Source organism: Rhagoletis pomonella, unplaced genomic scaffold (assembly GCF_013731165.1).
Source record: "Rhagoletis pomonella isolate Grant_MI unplaced genomic scaffold, Rhpom_1.0 Rhpom_scaffold_00008, whole genome shotgun sequence".
In the NCBI taxonomy this organism is placed as follows: domain Eukaryota; kingdom Metazoa; phylum Arthropoda; class Insecta; order Diptera; family Tephritidae; genus Rhagoletis; species Rhagoletis pomonella.
Window position 1 is genome coordinate 34,787,671 of NW_023458562.1, and position 14,986 is coordinate 34,802,656.

Below are 14,986 nucleotides of genomic sequence, written 5' to 3' on the forward strand. Positions count from 1 at the left end.
CGTACAGGGCTACCACAGTTTTTAATTCGCACTTAAACTGTTGCCAGTCAGATGCCATAAATGAAATAATGACATCTTATTTGTGAAAATTCTCGTGTTTTTGTTCTTGGTTAATGATACATTCTCCTAGGTGGAGAATGTTTTTCCCAGCATTGAAGTCGCGATTCCAGCATGTACCACATTTTTGACAAAACTGGTACCTGTGTGGCGATTTGGACGTCAGGTTTACGTTGTAACACTTGGCGCAAAGTTTGGTTGTCCAGAATTCATTAACCATCAGAATATCTGCTTGCCGTTGTTTTAGTGCTGCGATTAGTAACCGATTTGGTGTACGCCTATATCCGCGTATTGGCGAGTTCGCAGCAATCTCTGTTGATCCGATGCAGATTAACGTTTTCTCTTCTTTGTTTGGTACCAATTGTTGCGCAATTTGGTTGCAGGCTTTTTGTCGGCAAATGTATTTCTTCAGCTTCAGCCGAGCCACCATTCTTTGCGAGAAAATTTTTTGTTTTTGCTCCAGTATTTCAAGTTCAAATTTACAGTATTCACGGAAGTTCGATGAATTCGCAATTCTTATTGCATCGTGAAATCTTTCGTATATTTATGTAGATTTATTTTGTGAGAATGGAAACCAGAAAGGTGTTGAGAGTACAAATTTTTGATTTTCACAGGAACATTGTTCTGGATGCCAGCTAAAATTAGCCGACACCCAGGATCTAGCCAATCTTGTTGTCGTATTTTGTTCCGCGTATTTTTATTAGATTACCTTCACAATCGGTTTCATTTGGTTTCAGTTTTCGTTTTTTTGCGTTTGGTTTCATTTTGTATTTTCTTTTCCATCGAAAATGATACCGACACTCCATCGGTTACAAGTGAAGAAAACGTGTGATCTTTGCTATCTCTAACTTTTACCTTTAACTTAATAAATGGTGTGATCGATTGCCCTACGCTCCTAGAGCAGGTCAACTTCAATGCTCCTCTAAGGAATCTTCGCAATCCTCTGCCGTTTTATGGAGGAAATTGTAAAACGCAGTATGCCAGAAATGCTCCTATTTCAAGAGCTTTAAACGAATTCAACACGATCTCGAATTCTATCGAACTGGATTTCTTTCTTCCAAAAAGTTTATTTATTTTATCTTTGGTCTCGAAACTGTAGAGTGCTTTATGTTTTACACGTATCGTCTAAGTAGCTAAATTTTCATCTCATCAACGTCTGTCTCATATGACTGCAATAAATTACAAAAAAAAAATAATAATAATTTTTAAAACATTATTTGCCAAGGCATAACTGTTTTGCATCCTATACATTGCCATATTATAAACTCATGACACAAAACACAGTTTAGCTGCTTGGGCAACTTTCCTGGGTTATGTCGTTATGCCATGGGTTTGGATCTGCTACGCTAGAGCCGGATGGGTGGCTTTTTTTTCGAACAATCTGTCTTCTAACAGCTAATTGGTCGAAAAGAATCTTCGGTTAGATATACTCATAACAAGCATGTACGTGGAGATTTATAACCCACCACCATTTCTTGTTACAAATATAAACACTTCATATTTTTGATAACAGCGATTTGACAACTCAATTTCCAATGATTTTTCCACAATATATGTCAAAGACTTAGTAATAATCTCCAGAACTTGCTATCACCCAGTTTTAGTAGTATGGTTTATAATATTTAACCAAATGTTTATTTAATAATATATATATGTATATATTTTAATATTGTCTGTATTCCAGAAAGTTACAATATCTTTTTATGAATAACAGAAATCAGAAAAAATAGAAAAATCAGAATTTGAAACACGAACTCAATGAATTCTTGAAATTACATATAGTAAAGTATAAAAGGACTAAGTGGTGATACCACAATACTTCCCTTCCTCCAAATGTCATTAAGAAATAAATATATATACAGTTCTAGAAAATTACTTCAGAAACTACCTGGCGTTTTTGACAAAAACTCTGAATCCTCATGTCACACAGAGGCCAGATTTTGAACATTTTATCGTTATACGTAATTGCAAGACTATTTAGTTTAGTTGTATGATCTATACATCTCTGCAGAAATATGCATTATATAAGTTTCACTATGTAAAGGAGGACCACGCCCCTGGACTGATTTCATATACTATCTCCATACCAAGTTCTAGTATTCTACTGCAAACTCCTCTTCATATGCAGTATGAAAAATTCAGTTTGTATGGGAGGTGCCACGCTCACAAGACATATCCGAATTAATTTTGGTCTATAACCATGCTTGGAAAGTCGGAAATAGGTGTTCAAAACTTAAAAAAATCGGAACGGCTGTTCTCAAGCTTTTCGAACAGAAAAAACCGGCTTTCAAAAAAATTGTATTTATTAGTATAGACGTGCCCGTTGTACTAGAAAAGCGACAGCTAAGGAAATAGCTGTATAAATCCATCAAATAACAAACCGTTATACTCACTGTTAATAATTTGATTAACTTACTCTTTTTCTACTTTAAAATGGCGGGTATTTTAAGGCAAAGTGCAATAATTCAAGAAAACATCGCAGCTTTTCATGTGGGCCACTTCTAATGTGAAAAGTTGATTTGTAAGTGTCCAAATCCGGTATCCCCAGTTATACCTATTTATCTTTTATTCTATCTCAAGTGAAATTAATACCAGTAGGTGCAAACTTATTAAAGCAACTTCGTTTTAATAATAATAATACACTTTTAGACGTGGGTTGAATTGGTGTCGTTTATATAGTACAGAGAGCGCAAATGGGTTAATACTACTACTAATAATAACTTATAACAGGTTCATTCCTTATCTTTTTGGACTAAAATCTGGAAAGTGTCAAAATGCCAGAGCGTAAGTAAAATGCGCTCACTAAAAGAGAATAACAGGAAAAGTAAAGCAACGCAAAAACCCAAATTTTTAGTCCAAAGAATGGCAACAACAAAACTAACGTCAAATAAGAATGGAAATGTATGTACAAAACACATTCACACAAGCACAAGCACAATAAACACTTAGTATAACAATCAAGGCGTATTTAACAAGGTGGTGTTGGCCGTATATAAGTAAAAAATTACACTAACAAATAATACGCTGATGTCCATACTGTCATTGGTATGAGTTACAACAAACACATCATTTTGACGTAATGGCCTCCACGGCGAAAAACTCAGCTGGCGCCCCAACACCACCTTGTTTAATACACCTTGATAACAATTATCTTTTGCCTCCTTCCAATTTCAATTCACTTTTTTTACTTTTGAGATTATTATCACTTTTTGCGTATTCTTTAATTTCCGTTAATTTAAAATCAGTTCAGTTTGACACTTTTCAGGATTTTGCGAGAAAAAATTCTTCCGACTATGTGAATACTTCGGACTGATGAGAGTCACTCTCACTTGTTGCGTTCCAGATGCTTCACGATATTCACGATTTGCAGGAATAGATGTTTTCTTCATTAGTCTGCGTTCAAACACGGAAACTCGAGTTTCTTATTATCGGCGATTTCTCTTTTGGTGTTGCCCTTTGCATTCACACACAGAAACTCTTTTGTACGCAATTGTTGTTGTCAGCTGTGAATCGCCAACTTGAAATACTCAGACGAACGAGAGCACAAAGCGTGTTTCCCGAGTACGGGCGACTCGGTACCCGTCCCCTTTCCTCCTCGCTCTCTCCCCAACAAGCTTCGAGTTTCCGCAACAAAAGTTTTCGTGTCTGAACGTCGACTTAGTAAACCTTATGGGAGGTGGTCACCTGGAACGACTTCCTGTAAAAACCTGTAAATCGTGAAGCATCTGGAACGCAACTACTGAGTGTTGATCTCTAATTTTTGCTGTTATTTCCGAGTTAAGGAACGCTTTTTGGCCTAAATCTGACTACTTCGGACTTTTTTGGCTATTTCTGGGAGATAAGGAACGCTCCTAATATAAAGCACTCACCAAATTTTATATATGGTTTCCACTCCATGAATTTTCTTGCACTTTTAACCCACAAAACGTATAGTAGCAATCGCGTGAAAATCTAGAGATGTAAAAAGACATCGATGAATCGAGCAATAGCGATGGTCGTGGCTTCAAGCATTAACTCGTGTCAGCGGAGCTCGCTTGAAATGCAAGTGTTTATATGCAAATCAAGAGATTAGTCGATCGGACACACTTTCAAATAGAGTTTATCCCGATGCAACTCTGTTAATACATGTATCAATTCTTGAAAATAATTAACATTGAAAAATAATAATTAAAGACTCAAACAACCTTGTAAAAATGCATCATAAATGATGATAAATGAAAATAACGAAATTCTTACATTTGGGGTGCTAAAGGCAGGAACCGTAAAATGAAAAAAAATTAATTATAAATGTTTGGCTTAGGAACAAACGTTAAAAACGGACGAACAATGAAGAACAAACGACGAACTATCGATTGCAATAATAATTAACCCAAAATAATCTGTTGCGGGGGCTAACTTCAGGAATTACGTAAAGTGAAAATTGAAAAATTAATTATAAATTGTTGGCTAACGAACAAACGTTAAATATCGTTATCGATTGCAATACAAAAATCGTAATATTTTCACAAATGGGGTGCTAACGTCGGTTGGGTAATATGGTAGCATTTGATCACTGCTTTGCCGACGAAAGGAAATGACCACTGAACCATAATTGACATATCTCTCTTTTTTCTTCTACTACCATGGCGGTGGGTGTTTAGAAATTTTTCAATCCATTTAAATCAATTCTTTTAATATAATTACACCTAAAATGAGTTGTGAATTTCCCAGATTTTTAGTGCTTTATATCCATTGCAATCATATTTCTTCAATTCAACTATGTTTTCATGGATTAATTGGTGTTTTCTTTTCATGTAAAGAATGTCAAGAAAATCAAACGCGATCCTGCTAAGAACCCAATGCGGGAGCTTCACATCAGGAAACTATGCTTGAACATCTGCGTCGGTGAATCTGGTGATAGACTTACTCGTGCTGCTAAGGTAATATGGATTTTGCAATTAGTATTCTACAGTTTGTTGTAATTAATGTGAACCAAATGTCTATGTAGGTGCTGGAACAACTGACAGGTCAACAGCCAGTTTTCTCAAAGGCCAGATATACTGTTCGTTCCTTTGGCATTCGTCGTAATGAAAAGATCGCCGTCCACTGCACAGTGCGTGGTGCAAAGGCTGAAGAAATTTTGGAACGCGGCCTGAAAGTGCGTGAATACGAGTTGAGACGTGATAATTTCTCTGCCACCGGCAACTTCGGTTTTGGTATTCAGGAACACATTGATTTGGGTATCAAATACGATCCTTCCATTGGTATTTATGGTCTGGACTTCTACGTTGTACTGGGTCGTCCAGGTGAGCATTATCTATGATTTCGCGTTTATGTGTTTTGCACTTAATTAGGTGTTTGTGGGTAATTCGCCTCTGGCACTCAGTACTGTGCATAAAGTAAGATAATCGGAATCTATGCTTAATGTGACCAAAGATTTATTTGGTTGCACGGTATAGATTTTACAATTATTAACAGGAATGAAATTCGGATATCAAGACGAATATAAAAAATATAATTAATGGCTTCATTTCTTTATTTATTCTGAACGTTTGGAATAAAGCTTTTTGTTTACTTATTCTTTGGAACGTTCCTGATGATATGCTAACGTATATTTCAAACGCTTTCTGTTTATTCTGGCTGGATTATCTGGAATGTATAAAGAAACGCAGCCAATATAAATTCGCCTTGTTTAGATATGTGAAAAAGCAACGGGAATGCGGTAAAGATATGCATATATCGCACGATTAATAATAAAGATAATTATTTCAAAACATTTTGTGGGAAAATGCAATCAAAGTAGTTAACATACAAAAAAACAGATGGAAAGACATCTTCGACATCTGTTAGACAAAACTAAATATCCGTTTCAAGCTTTTTAATTGAATGATGGAATCTTCCAAAACGTTAACGTTAATATATTTTAAACGTGCGATATGGTTTAAGTAGTTTCTTTATTCATTGAGCCGTTTAGGGTCGTTTTTGCATTGTGGAGTTAACTTACGATTAATAGTTAACATGCCAATTATACACACATTTTACTTCCGGATGAGTGCTAATTTGCCAATGTAAAAAGGCAATGATTATTAAAATTAAATAATTTCCCCTTTCATTAATTAACTTTATGAATTTCATTTAAAAGCCTTTGTTTTCAATTTCAGGTTACAATGTTGCACATAGGAAGCGCAAGTCTGGAACAGTTGGCTTCCCACACCGCCTTACAAAGGAAGATGCCATGAAGTGGTTCCAACAGAAATACGACGGCATTATTCTCAATAGTAAAAAGTAAATAATACCAACGTTTGAAATATAACTTTTTTTTTTAAACTTACTTGGTGCATTTTTATTGTGTTAACACAACATATCGTCATTATAATGTGTCTCTAAAAAGTATAAAATTTGCGCCAGTTATTGATTTTTTTTTTTAGAAAATAACATAAAAAATCCGACAAATTTATGACCTACCCTTTCTCCTTTTTGTGAAGTCGGTTAAAAACATATCTTTCAGGCAGTTTTTAACCGACTTCCAAAAAAGGAGGAGGTTATCAGTTCGTCGGAATATTTTTTTTTTTTTTTTTTAATGTATGTTACCGCATAACTTTGGACCACGTCAACCGATTTGGATAATTCTTTTTGCATCGGAAAGGTAGTGTCTCAGAGGTGGTCCCATACTAATCTGGTTAAGATCCGATCAGCGGATCATGAGATATATATATATATATTTTTTTTTTATATGGGAGTTGAAGTCTGTTTTTTTTTGCTAAAAATTACTAGTTACAATTCGCTTCGGAGTGAATTTCAACCAAAGTCACTTTGGGGCAATTCATCTAAACGGGTTATTAACCAGGTGGAATTTACTCGTTTTGAATTCAAATTGAATGGGGTTAACAATTAACTCGGAAGTTAATCGCGGGTCTTAATTAATTTTCTTTCGAAACTGCTTTGTACAAAAATCGCTCGATTACTAAGGAGCTAATAGGTATAATAAATTTTTAAATTATTTATTAAAAAATAAACTTGCAACTGAAAATCTTTAGATTTTATAACTAACAACCCGTTCGATAGTTGTCCATACAATGGTGACGATATGCCTGCATACAAAAAAGGTCGAAGTAATTGTACAGGCCAATGGCGTTTTAAACTCCAGCAGCGCTATACAAATATACAACTTAAACTGGTTTTTCTAATAAGGCATCGTATTTAATTTTGGATTTATAAATAACATAAAAAATAAAATATTAATTTGCGTAGATATTAGGATCACTGGTAGGTGTCAATTAAGGCATTCAGAACGGTGGCAAGGCCCATAGTGTTGATGTTTTATCAGCCGAAGTGGAGAGGAAGGAGAAATCAGTCGGATGCCAACGTGCTGAAATAGCTTTATCGCTGTGCTGTGCAACTAACACAGATGGAAGGGGAAGGGTTAGATCGCCTTGTAAATCAGTAAGTACAATATTATTGTCATATCCACATGTAAGTAAATAATATGCCGAGGGAGAAAAACGTATCGATCTGCAACAAGTATAAATATTTCGTAAATGCGAAAGCAACTAATTCAAATATTCATTTAAAACGCACCTTATATCCGAAGTATGTGGTTGAAAGCATTGTATCGGCCTGTTTCCACGTATATCGAAAAGCACACAGGCACTATCCTCGTGACCAGAAACAAGTAAACGGCCAGAGGGATCAACACATACTGAAGCGACAGGTGAACCAAATGTAGACCCCTGAAGTGTTATTGGAGCTACTGTGTTTACACATTCATTGGTTCGTAAATCCCAAAAACGAACTGTTTTGTCCTAAATCATTAAAAAAACATCAGTCTAAATTTTATAGGTGGTAAAAACAAATTCATTTTAAGAAAATGTTCAGTCATCAAAACAAAACTATTACAAAAGAATTTGTTTCACAATGATATAAGAGCTAATAATAAACTCACCTGCGATCCTGAAACAAACATAACACCTCCCCAGTTATATAAAGACAGTATATGTCCGCTGTGACCACTGAGCGCCTGATAGGGGGTTGCAGTTGCACAATCTGTAACATAAATCTTACAATTGCCAGCTCCACCACTTATAAGCAGCCGTGATTTGTTTATGGAATCTTCTAAGAAGCATAGATCTCTAACTGTGCCATCGTGCATAGTCAAATCTATTTCCCGTCCCTCCAATTGTGTTTCGTCGTTATTGAAATGCATAAGCTTAACGGTTTTGTCATTGGAACCCGTTGCTATAAGTAGCCCATCTGCCGACCATGCTGTACAGTAAATTGAGCCTTTATGGTGTTTTGTGCGTTTAAATAAAACAGTAGGCTGTTGTACTTCCTGAAACTTTCTAAATAGAGTAAAAGAAAACGTATTAAAATTAGGAGTATTATAAAATCAATTGAAATATTTACTTTAGTTCAGACAATTGCGGATATTTGCAAATTCGAAATGTTTTCGAATTTGATCCGACAACATATAACTTTCCATTCGGATGAAATTCGGCGCATCGAACAGCTTGGACATCTGTTAAGGTAGTGACGGGTACAAATCTTGGGCGTTTTGATTCGTTCTATATTTTAGAAATACAAAAATATGCGTAATTAGTAATTGAATACATTATATGTATGCCTATAATATCAATCAATATAGCAATAAATTTTATATATAAACACAACAGTTTTTGCTTTTGTGTACACAGATACACCCATAAAGCACCTGCATCTACATATTTACATTAAACGCATGAATATGCAGTACACTGTACACTAGATACAAAGCTAGAAATTTACAGCACAAGTAAATAAGAACTCATTCCGAAACATGGCTAAATACTCACCTCGTTAGATGCTTTTGTTTTTCCCGAAATCATTTGCAATTATAATGCACCTATTTTTTATTAACGGAAATTTATTACTGATTTCACTCCTAACCTTCGATTATGACGTACTTTACTAACTATGTCAAGATTGGAGAAACTATGTGGTAGTTGAACCATGCTTCGCTGTTGTTGTATGGGAAAGTATCTTTCACCTGGCTGTAGCTTTTGATTTAGCAGTTTTTATTTAATCTAATATAATAATCTGTTTTTATTTAATATTTAAAAAATAAGATTTGTATATAAGTATGTATGTATGTAATAGCGAAAATATGAATATCAAGCCAATTTTTTATAAATGAATTATTGTAAAAGTTTTTAATGCGGTTCGTCATAAATTTATAAAGAAACAAAAAAGATTTAAAATGATTTATAAAGTATGACTTAACAAAGCTTTTAAACCTGGACATACAAATTTTTTTTCAAAAACTTGCAAAAAATTTTTTAAAAAACTGTCGAACACACATACATACGTTTTACTTTGGACCGTCAGCAAAATAAATTAAAAATACCAAAAATCAGATATTATACCAAAATTTAGGGCAAAAAAAAAGGTTAACCTTCATACTAAAAAAAAAAAAATCTGTTAAAAAAGGTCAAAGATTTCATTTAGTACACCCTGCAAATTGAACCCTGCCATGTTTTAATCCATATTTTTAAATGTAGGATTTTTGGAAATTTATTCATAAGCGTACCCTGTGTTTCACTTCGTTTCTTATTGTATAATCAAAACCGAGAATTTGCGAAAAATGTTTAGGTTAAAAATACCTCGCACACAATTCAAGTTTGGTATCCAAATATGTCGAAATTATTTATCACATGAATATAAAAGCGTTTTAAGTGAATTTGAAATAACTGCAGCAGACGTAAATTATGCGCGTACCAAGAGTTCGCCGGCGCAAGGAGTTATACGGATTGACATAGTGAATGGCATTGCACATGATAACAGGAACAACGAATTCAGTGAAACATTTCTGAAGTTGCGTTCAGAACCACAAAAGGCAACTGTATTCGAAGCCACGAATTATGCTATATTCCGAAACTTCATTGATAACGAAAATTTAGATGAATTATTGGCCAACGTCAAGAATCGACTGCAAAGCGGTTTATTCGTAGATGATTTCATCGGTTGTTATCTTTTGAATCATTTTCTGCAAGAGCAAAATTATTTGGCTGCTACTGAAATTGGTTTGGAAATCTTTAAACAAGACACTTTGGACAATAAACTACTAGTCAGTTTAATGTTAAAATCGTTCTTTGAATATTTAAAGCAAAATCTTGAACAAATTGCTACACCTTTGGTTAAGGAAACAAAACCAACAAAAAAAAAAGATGAGGTGGGTATGCTTTTATGATAAATGTATAATAAAATCGGACTTATAACTTATTTTCCTAGGTAAAAGTACGAGTGAAATTTCTTCGAAATACCGAGGATGGTCAAGATTTACCTACCCAGATTGGAAGAGCTATTTGTAAAATATCCCAGTTGTACTCGAATCACGTCACTTCCAACTTTAAATTATTAGGAAGTTTGTTGGCTAATAAAAATGATTTGGCCACATCGCTTTTGCTAGCAACTAATACTAATTTCTGTAAGGACACGTTACAATACAGTCAAATTCTGCTAAAAAACAAGAAGGGCGTGGATGAGAAACTAGTAAACGCCATAAATTCTAGTTTGGAACAAACTACAGATTCCAAAATGCTGCATGATCTTCTGTCATCGTTTTTAGAAGCGGTTAAAAAAGAAGAGGAAGTAAAACTAATCGAGCAGCAAAAAAACAAATACGCCGCATGGAAAGAACAAGATGTTGTAGAAAGGAATAAGAGTATAAACGGAGTGCCATCTGGTCAGCGAAAAGAAAATATTGACCAAATCTTAACAGATCTGGCTCAGAAGAAGCAAAAGCTTTGGTATTTTGATAATGAGGAACTAATTGATCTTGAAATATTCAAAAAAAATAAAAGCTACCCCAAGAGATGGTTTGGAAAGAAGAAAAAGCCTAAAGTAGTTGATGACAATTACGTTCCACCTGAAATAAGAAAAATAGCATGATACAAAATTTGAATTAATATTTTTATCATGGAAAAATAGTAAAAAAATAAATGTTTGTTTTCTTTTTTGTAAAGGCCCATCTACATAGAACTTTCGCGTTGGCTATTCCTTTGGTGGTGGTTTGACAGTACGCCCGTTCAAAGTATGCTGGCTACAATGAACGCTTGGTAGCTAATGCTTTGCCCAATAAATTTACATGCTAACGACAGATAAATTCATATCATTCACATCAATAATTGCATGAAAAGCTATAGATAGATAGATAGGATGATGCCGTATGCAGAACCGGCGAAGGTCATTTAGTCGTATCCTCAGCTTGAATATAAAGATGTCTTGTTGTTGTTGTTGTTGTAGCGGCTACAACAACCCCGCCCAGATCGGTAAATATCTCAGTCGCTGTCGTCAAGCTCCACTAACGGAAGCCCTAAGAAGCGTGCAGCCTCAATAGGGCCGATCCACAGGGACAAAGGCGTTAGGGTTTTCGGGTTTTCCGGGCATATGAAGGGATGTTTCGAGTCATGGGGTGTCTCTCCGCATGCCGTATACTCATTTGAGACATCTGCGTCTAATCTGCGTAGGTATGAGTTTAACCTGCTGCAGTAGCCAGAGCGAAGTTGGGCTGTTGTGGTTCTCTTCTGGTGAGGCAGATGAAGCTCCGTCTCGTCAATGTCTGGTGGTTGTGCGCCTAGAACGGCATTCACAGGTCTGGAGTCTACATAACTCGAGATTGACGGGTCCAGAGGTTGTTTAATGAACGTCAGTTCGTAGAGATGCCTCCTGACGTGCTTGGGCGAGGGCTCTTCAGCAAGCAGTTGTCTATTTGGGTGACCACGTTTATGGCTCTCAATAGATGCCCTCTTAGTCTGCAGTGTCCTGTAAGAAAACCTGTTAGTATTCTCAGCTTCTTCCTTCTTGTTATACCCGCCCAATAGGCTTTTTGTCTGACACATTCCTACCGAACTATACCAGTTCGAGTCCCTCATATTGTTCCTCTCCTCCCTGAGCTCTTTTCTAATAGTGTTGGGACCCATTTATATTAAGGGCTCAGGGCCAACTGGAGTAATGGCTGCCACCTCTCTTGCAATCGGTCCGCCGCTTCATTTCCCTCTATTCCCATATGGTCAGGAACCCACGCCAGTCTGATGTTATTGTGCATACCAAGGGAGTTGAGCCTCTCTATGCACTCAAGGACCAGAGACGATTTGATTTCAAAAGATTAAAGAGGCTTGAGTGCCGCCTATCTGTCACTTAAAATTACATTTCTCTCATTACAGTATCCTCTGTTTACGATGGTCTCCGCACACAAATAGATGTCGTAGATTTCTGCTTAAAATATGCTCGGGTACTTCTCCATAGGAATGGAGATCCTGGTCCTGGGTCCAGAGATTCCAGCCCCGATTCCTTCTGGGGTCTTCGAGCCGTCTGTGTACCACTGCAGTGTACTAACTGAGTAAAGTTCTTTTGGCGACCTGCTCTATGGTTATATAAAGGGGCTCCAGTTCAAGGACCACTTCCAGCGCTGTCGTGCGTATTGCTCTCGTTGTGCATACACATGCCAGTCTTTGTAGCTTAGCGAGCGATTGTCTCACGGTAACCAGAGTGATTGTTGAAACCCAAGCCACTGCCCCATATGTTGCTATTGGCTGTACTATCAGGGTGTAAAGCCATCTTAGGATCCTGGGGCTACATCCCCAGGATTTTCCCGTCAGACGCTTACACACCGTTAATGCTTATGTGACCTTGGATGGGGTCGCATCCACATGTTTCTAGTATGGGTCAAATGAATAGACATCAGCCGTTTTTGGCCGATTCATGAATGAGGCCGATACTTCGGCCGATTAAATTCTGAAATCCATTTCAAGAACAAATTTTAATAATAATAAAAAAACATAATCAAATAACTAAATAACAATACCTCATTCAAGAATCAGCCAAAACCAGCCGATTCCGATTCCTTAGGCCGATAATAGCCTCGGTCTCGGCCCATTGCCCGGTAGGGCCTTTTTCCTAGTAAATGGAACGATGGCGGTTTTTGGCTGGGTTTATACTAAGCTCTAACTTGGCACACTACTCCTTTGTTAATCTTAAGCCTCTTTGAACGGTGTCGCAGAGGGTGCTCTCAAACCTCTCTCTAGGAAATGATCACTAAATCGTCCGCATAGCCTTGGTAGCGGATACCACTGTTCATCCACTACTAGGCTCCATAGATGGAGAGATACCACCATTTCTCGACATTCAAAGGCCTGCCGAATCCCCGTTGCCAGTTTGTACAGATTTGTGTCCGTGGACCTTCCAATTCTGTATGCGTGCTTATATGGGTGTTGCCTTGAGAATGTTATATCTGATATAGTTGACCACTATCTTCTCCATTGCCTTCAAAACAAAGGAGGTTAGACTTATTGCTCTGAATGGCTTCGCTAGCGAATAATCTCTTTTACCCACTTTCGGGATAAATATTACTCGTGAACTTCAGCACAACTGTGGAATGTAAGCATCCGCAAGAGTGCTTCTCATTATGTCCACCAGGTGCAGTGTTAGGTTCTCTCCACCCTGTTGAAGCATGACTGGCCGGACGCCATCCCACCCCTAGGGCTTTAAATCGCTCAAACGAACCCAGCGCCCATCCGACTGAATACTAGGTGAATATACTTCTGGCCAGTTTCCATTCAGATGGTCGCGGCCTGGCCTGCCAAATCTCTGGCTTCAGTTCAATGGGAGTGGCCTCCGGGAAGTGAGTCTCAAGCAGAGTGGTAGCCCTCTCTTCCCAGCTTCGAGTGTAGGTGCCGTCACTGCGTTTTAGCGCAAGTTACGTTTCTCACCAGTTCCTCTGGCTAGAACTTTGTGTAGCCTCGCAGCTGCTGGGGTTTTCGAAATACCTTCACAGAAGGTTCTAAAATAGGGCTCCCTTCGCCTTCCTAATCTCCTTTCTGTAGATCGTTACTTTAGCTGCATACTCATACCAATCTCCTGTATATTTAGCTTTGTTGAAAAGTTTGTGTACCTCTTTCCCGAGCGCTGAAAGCTCCCTTAACTACCATGCGGTTTTGGTCGTCACTTTCGGTTTGGTCTCAGGGCAGCTATAGTTACAGGCATCGGTCATTATGTCCGTTAGCCTGTTAGCATTATTTTCTAGCGAAATACAGCCATCTTTTCTATGTTCCCTCTCTAAACCCGGTAGGTTTATAGCTAAAAGCTCTCTATATTTATCCCAGTTAGCGTTTCTTTGGTTCCTCATCGGAGCGTATGCCTTGACCTCTCTCAAAAATCCTGAAAAGTGTCAAACTCAACTGAATTTAAATTAACGGAAATTAAAGAATACGCAAAAAGTGAGAATAATCTAAAAAGTAAAAGAAATGAATTGAAATTGGAAGGAGGCAAAAAATAATTGATATAGCAAGTGTTTATTGTGCTTGTGCTTGTGTGAATGTGTTTTGTACATACATTTCTGTTCTTATTTGACGTTAGTTTTGTTGTTGCCATTCTTTGGACTAAAAATTTGGTTTTTTGCGTTCCTTTACTTTTCCTGTTACTCTCTTTTAGTGAGCGCATTTTGCTTACGCTCTGGCATTTTGACACTTTTCAGATTTTAGTCCAAAAAGATAAGGAATGAACCTAATGAGAAGGAGCATGAATTTCTTTGATTCAGAGTTGCATACACAAGTACTATGGTATGAAAGGGAGCAACAACGGTACTAAGGCAGAGTGGCACAGGTAATTTTATCAACGAACACTTTTCTTAACATTCTAAAGTGATAATTGCTATTTATTTTTCAATATTCACATTGGAACAGCTACGGCTAATGGAACATTGAATGTGTTGGCTGAACTTATGACCGCCATGACCAACGCACTCGCCAACCGAATGCGTGTCTTGAAATTATACGGTAGCAATTCATAGCAATTGCTATTGCATGTGTGTATGATTCATATTTGTGATATTCTATACTTTGATGTTAAGTATTTTTGAGGAGTTCCGCTCAAACTTGGGTGTGCTTAATGAGTTGTCTGGGCGAAGGCGCTGGCAGGC

At 37.1% G+C, this 14,986-nt stretch overlaps 3 protein-coding genes across 3 annotated transcripts; 2 read left to right on the forward strand and 1 right to left on the reverse strand.

The window, feature by feature from the left end:
- Positions 1-4,664: 4,664 nt before the first annotated feature.
- Positions 4,665-6,367, forward strand: LOC118744703 (60S ribosomal protein L11). Its single transcript, XM_036477914.1, has 4 exons — positions 4,665-4,685; positions 4,857-4,976; positions 5,045-5,342; positions 6,198-6,367. Exons 1-4 carry the CDS (start codon positions 4,680-4,682, stop codon positions 6,323-6,325), a joined length of 552 nt encoding a protein of 183 aa, XP_036333807.1. The 5' UTR covers positions 4,665-4,679; the 3' UTR covers positions 6,326-6,367.
- Positions 6,368-7,214: 847 nt separating this feature from the next.
- On the reverse strand, positions 7,215-9,079 carry LOC118744700 (WD repeat-containing protein 47). The gene is made up of 5 exons (XM_036477909.1): positions 8,865-9,079; positions 8,440-8,597; positions 7,979-8,375; positions 7,615-7,838; positions 7,215-7,548 (listed from the first exon to the last, which is right to left on the reverse strand). The coding sequence occupies exons 1-5, from the start codon at positions 8,895-8,897 to the stop codon at positions 7,323-7,325; spliced, it is 1,038 nt and encodes a 345-aa protein (XP_036333802.1). The 5' UTR covers positions 8,898-9,079; the 3' UTR covers positions 7,215-7,322.
- A 535-nt stretch (positions 9,080-9,614) lies between these two features.
- On the forward strand, positions 9,615-11,010 carry LOC118744697. Its single transcript, XM_036477907.1, has 2 exons — positions 9,615-10,240; positions 10,300-11,010. The coding sequence occupies exons 1-2, from the start codon at positions 9,653-9,655 to the stop codon at positions 10,957-10,959; spliced, it is 1,248 nt and encodes a 415-aa protein (XP_036333800.1). The 5' UTR covers positions 9,615-9,652; the 3' UTR covers positions 10,960-11,010.
- The last annotated feature ends 3,976 nt before the right edge of the window (positions 11,011-14,986 follow it).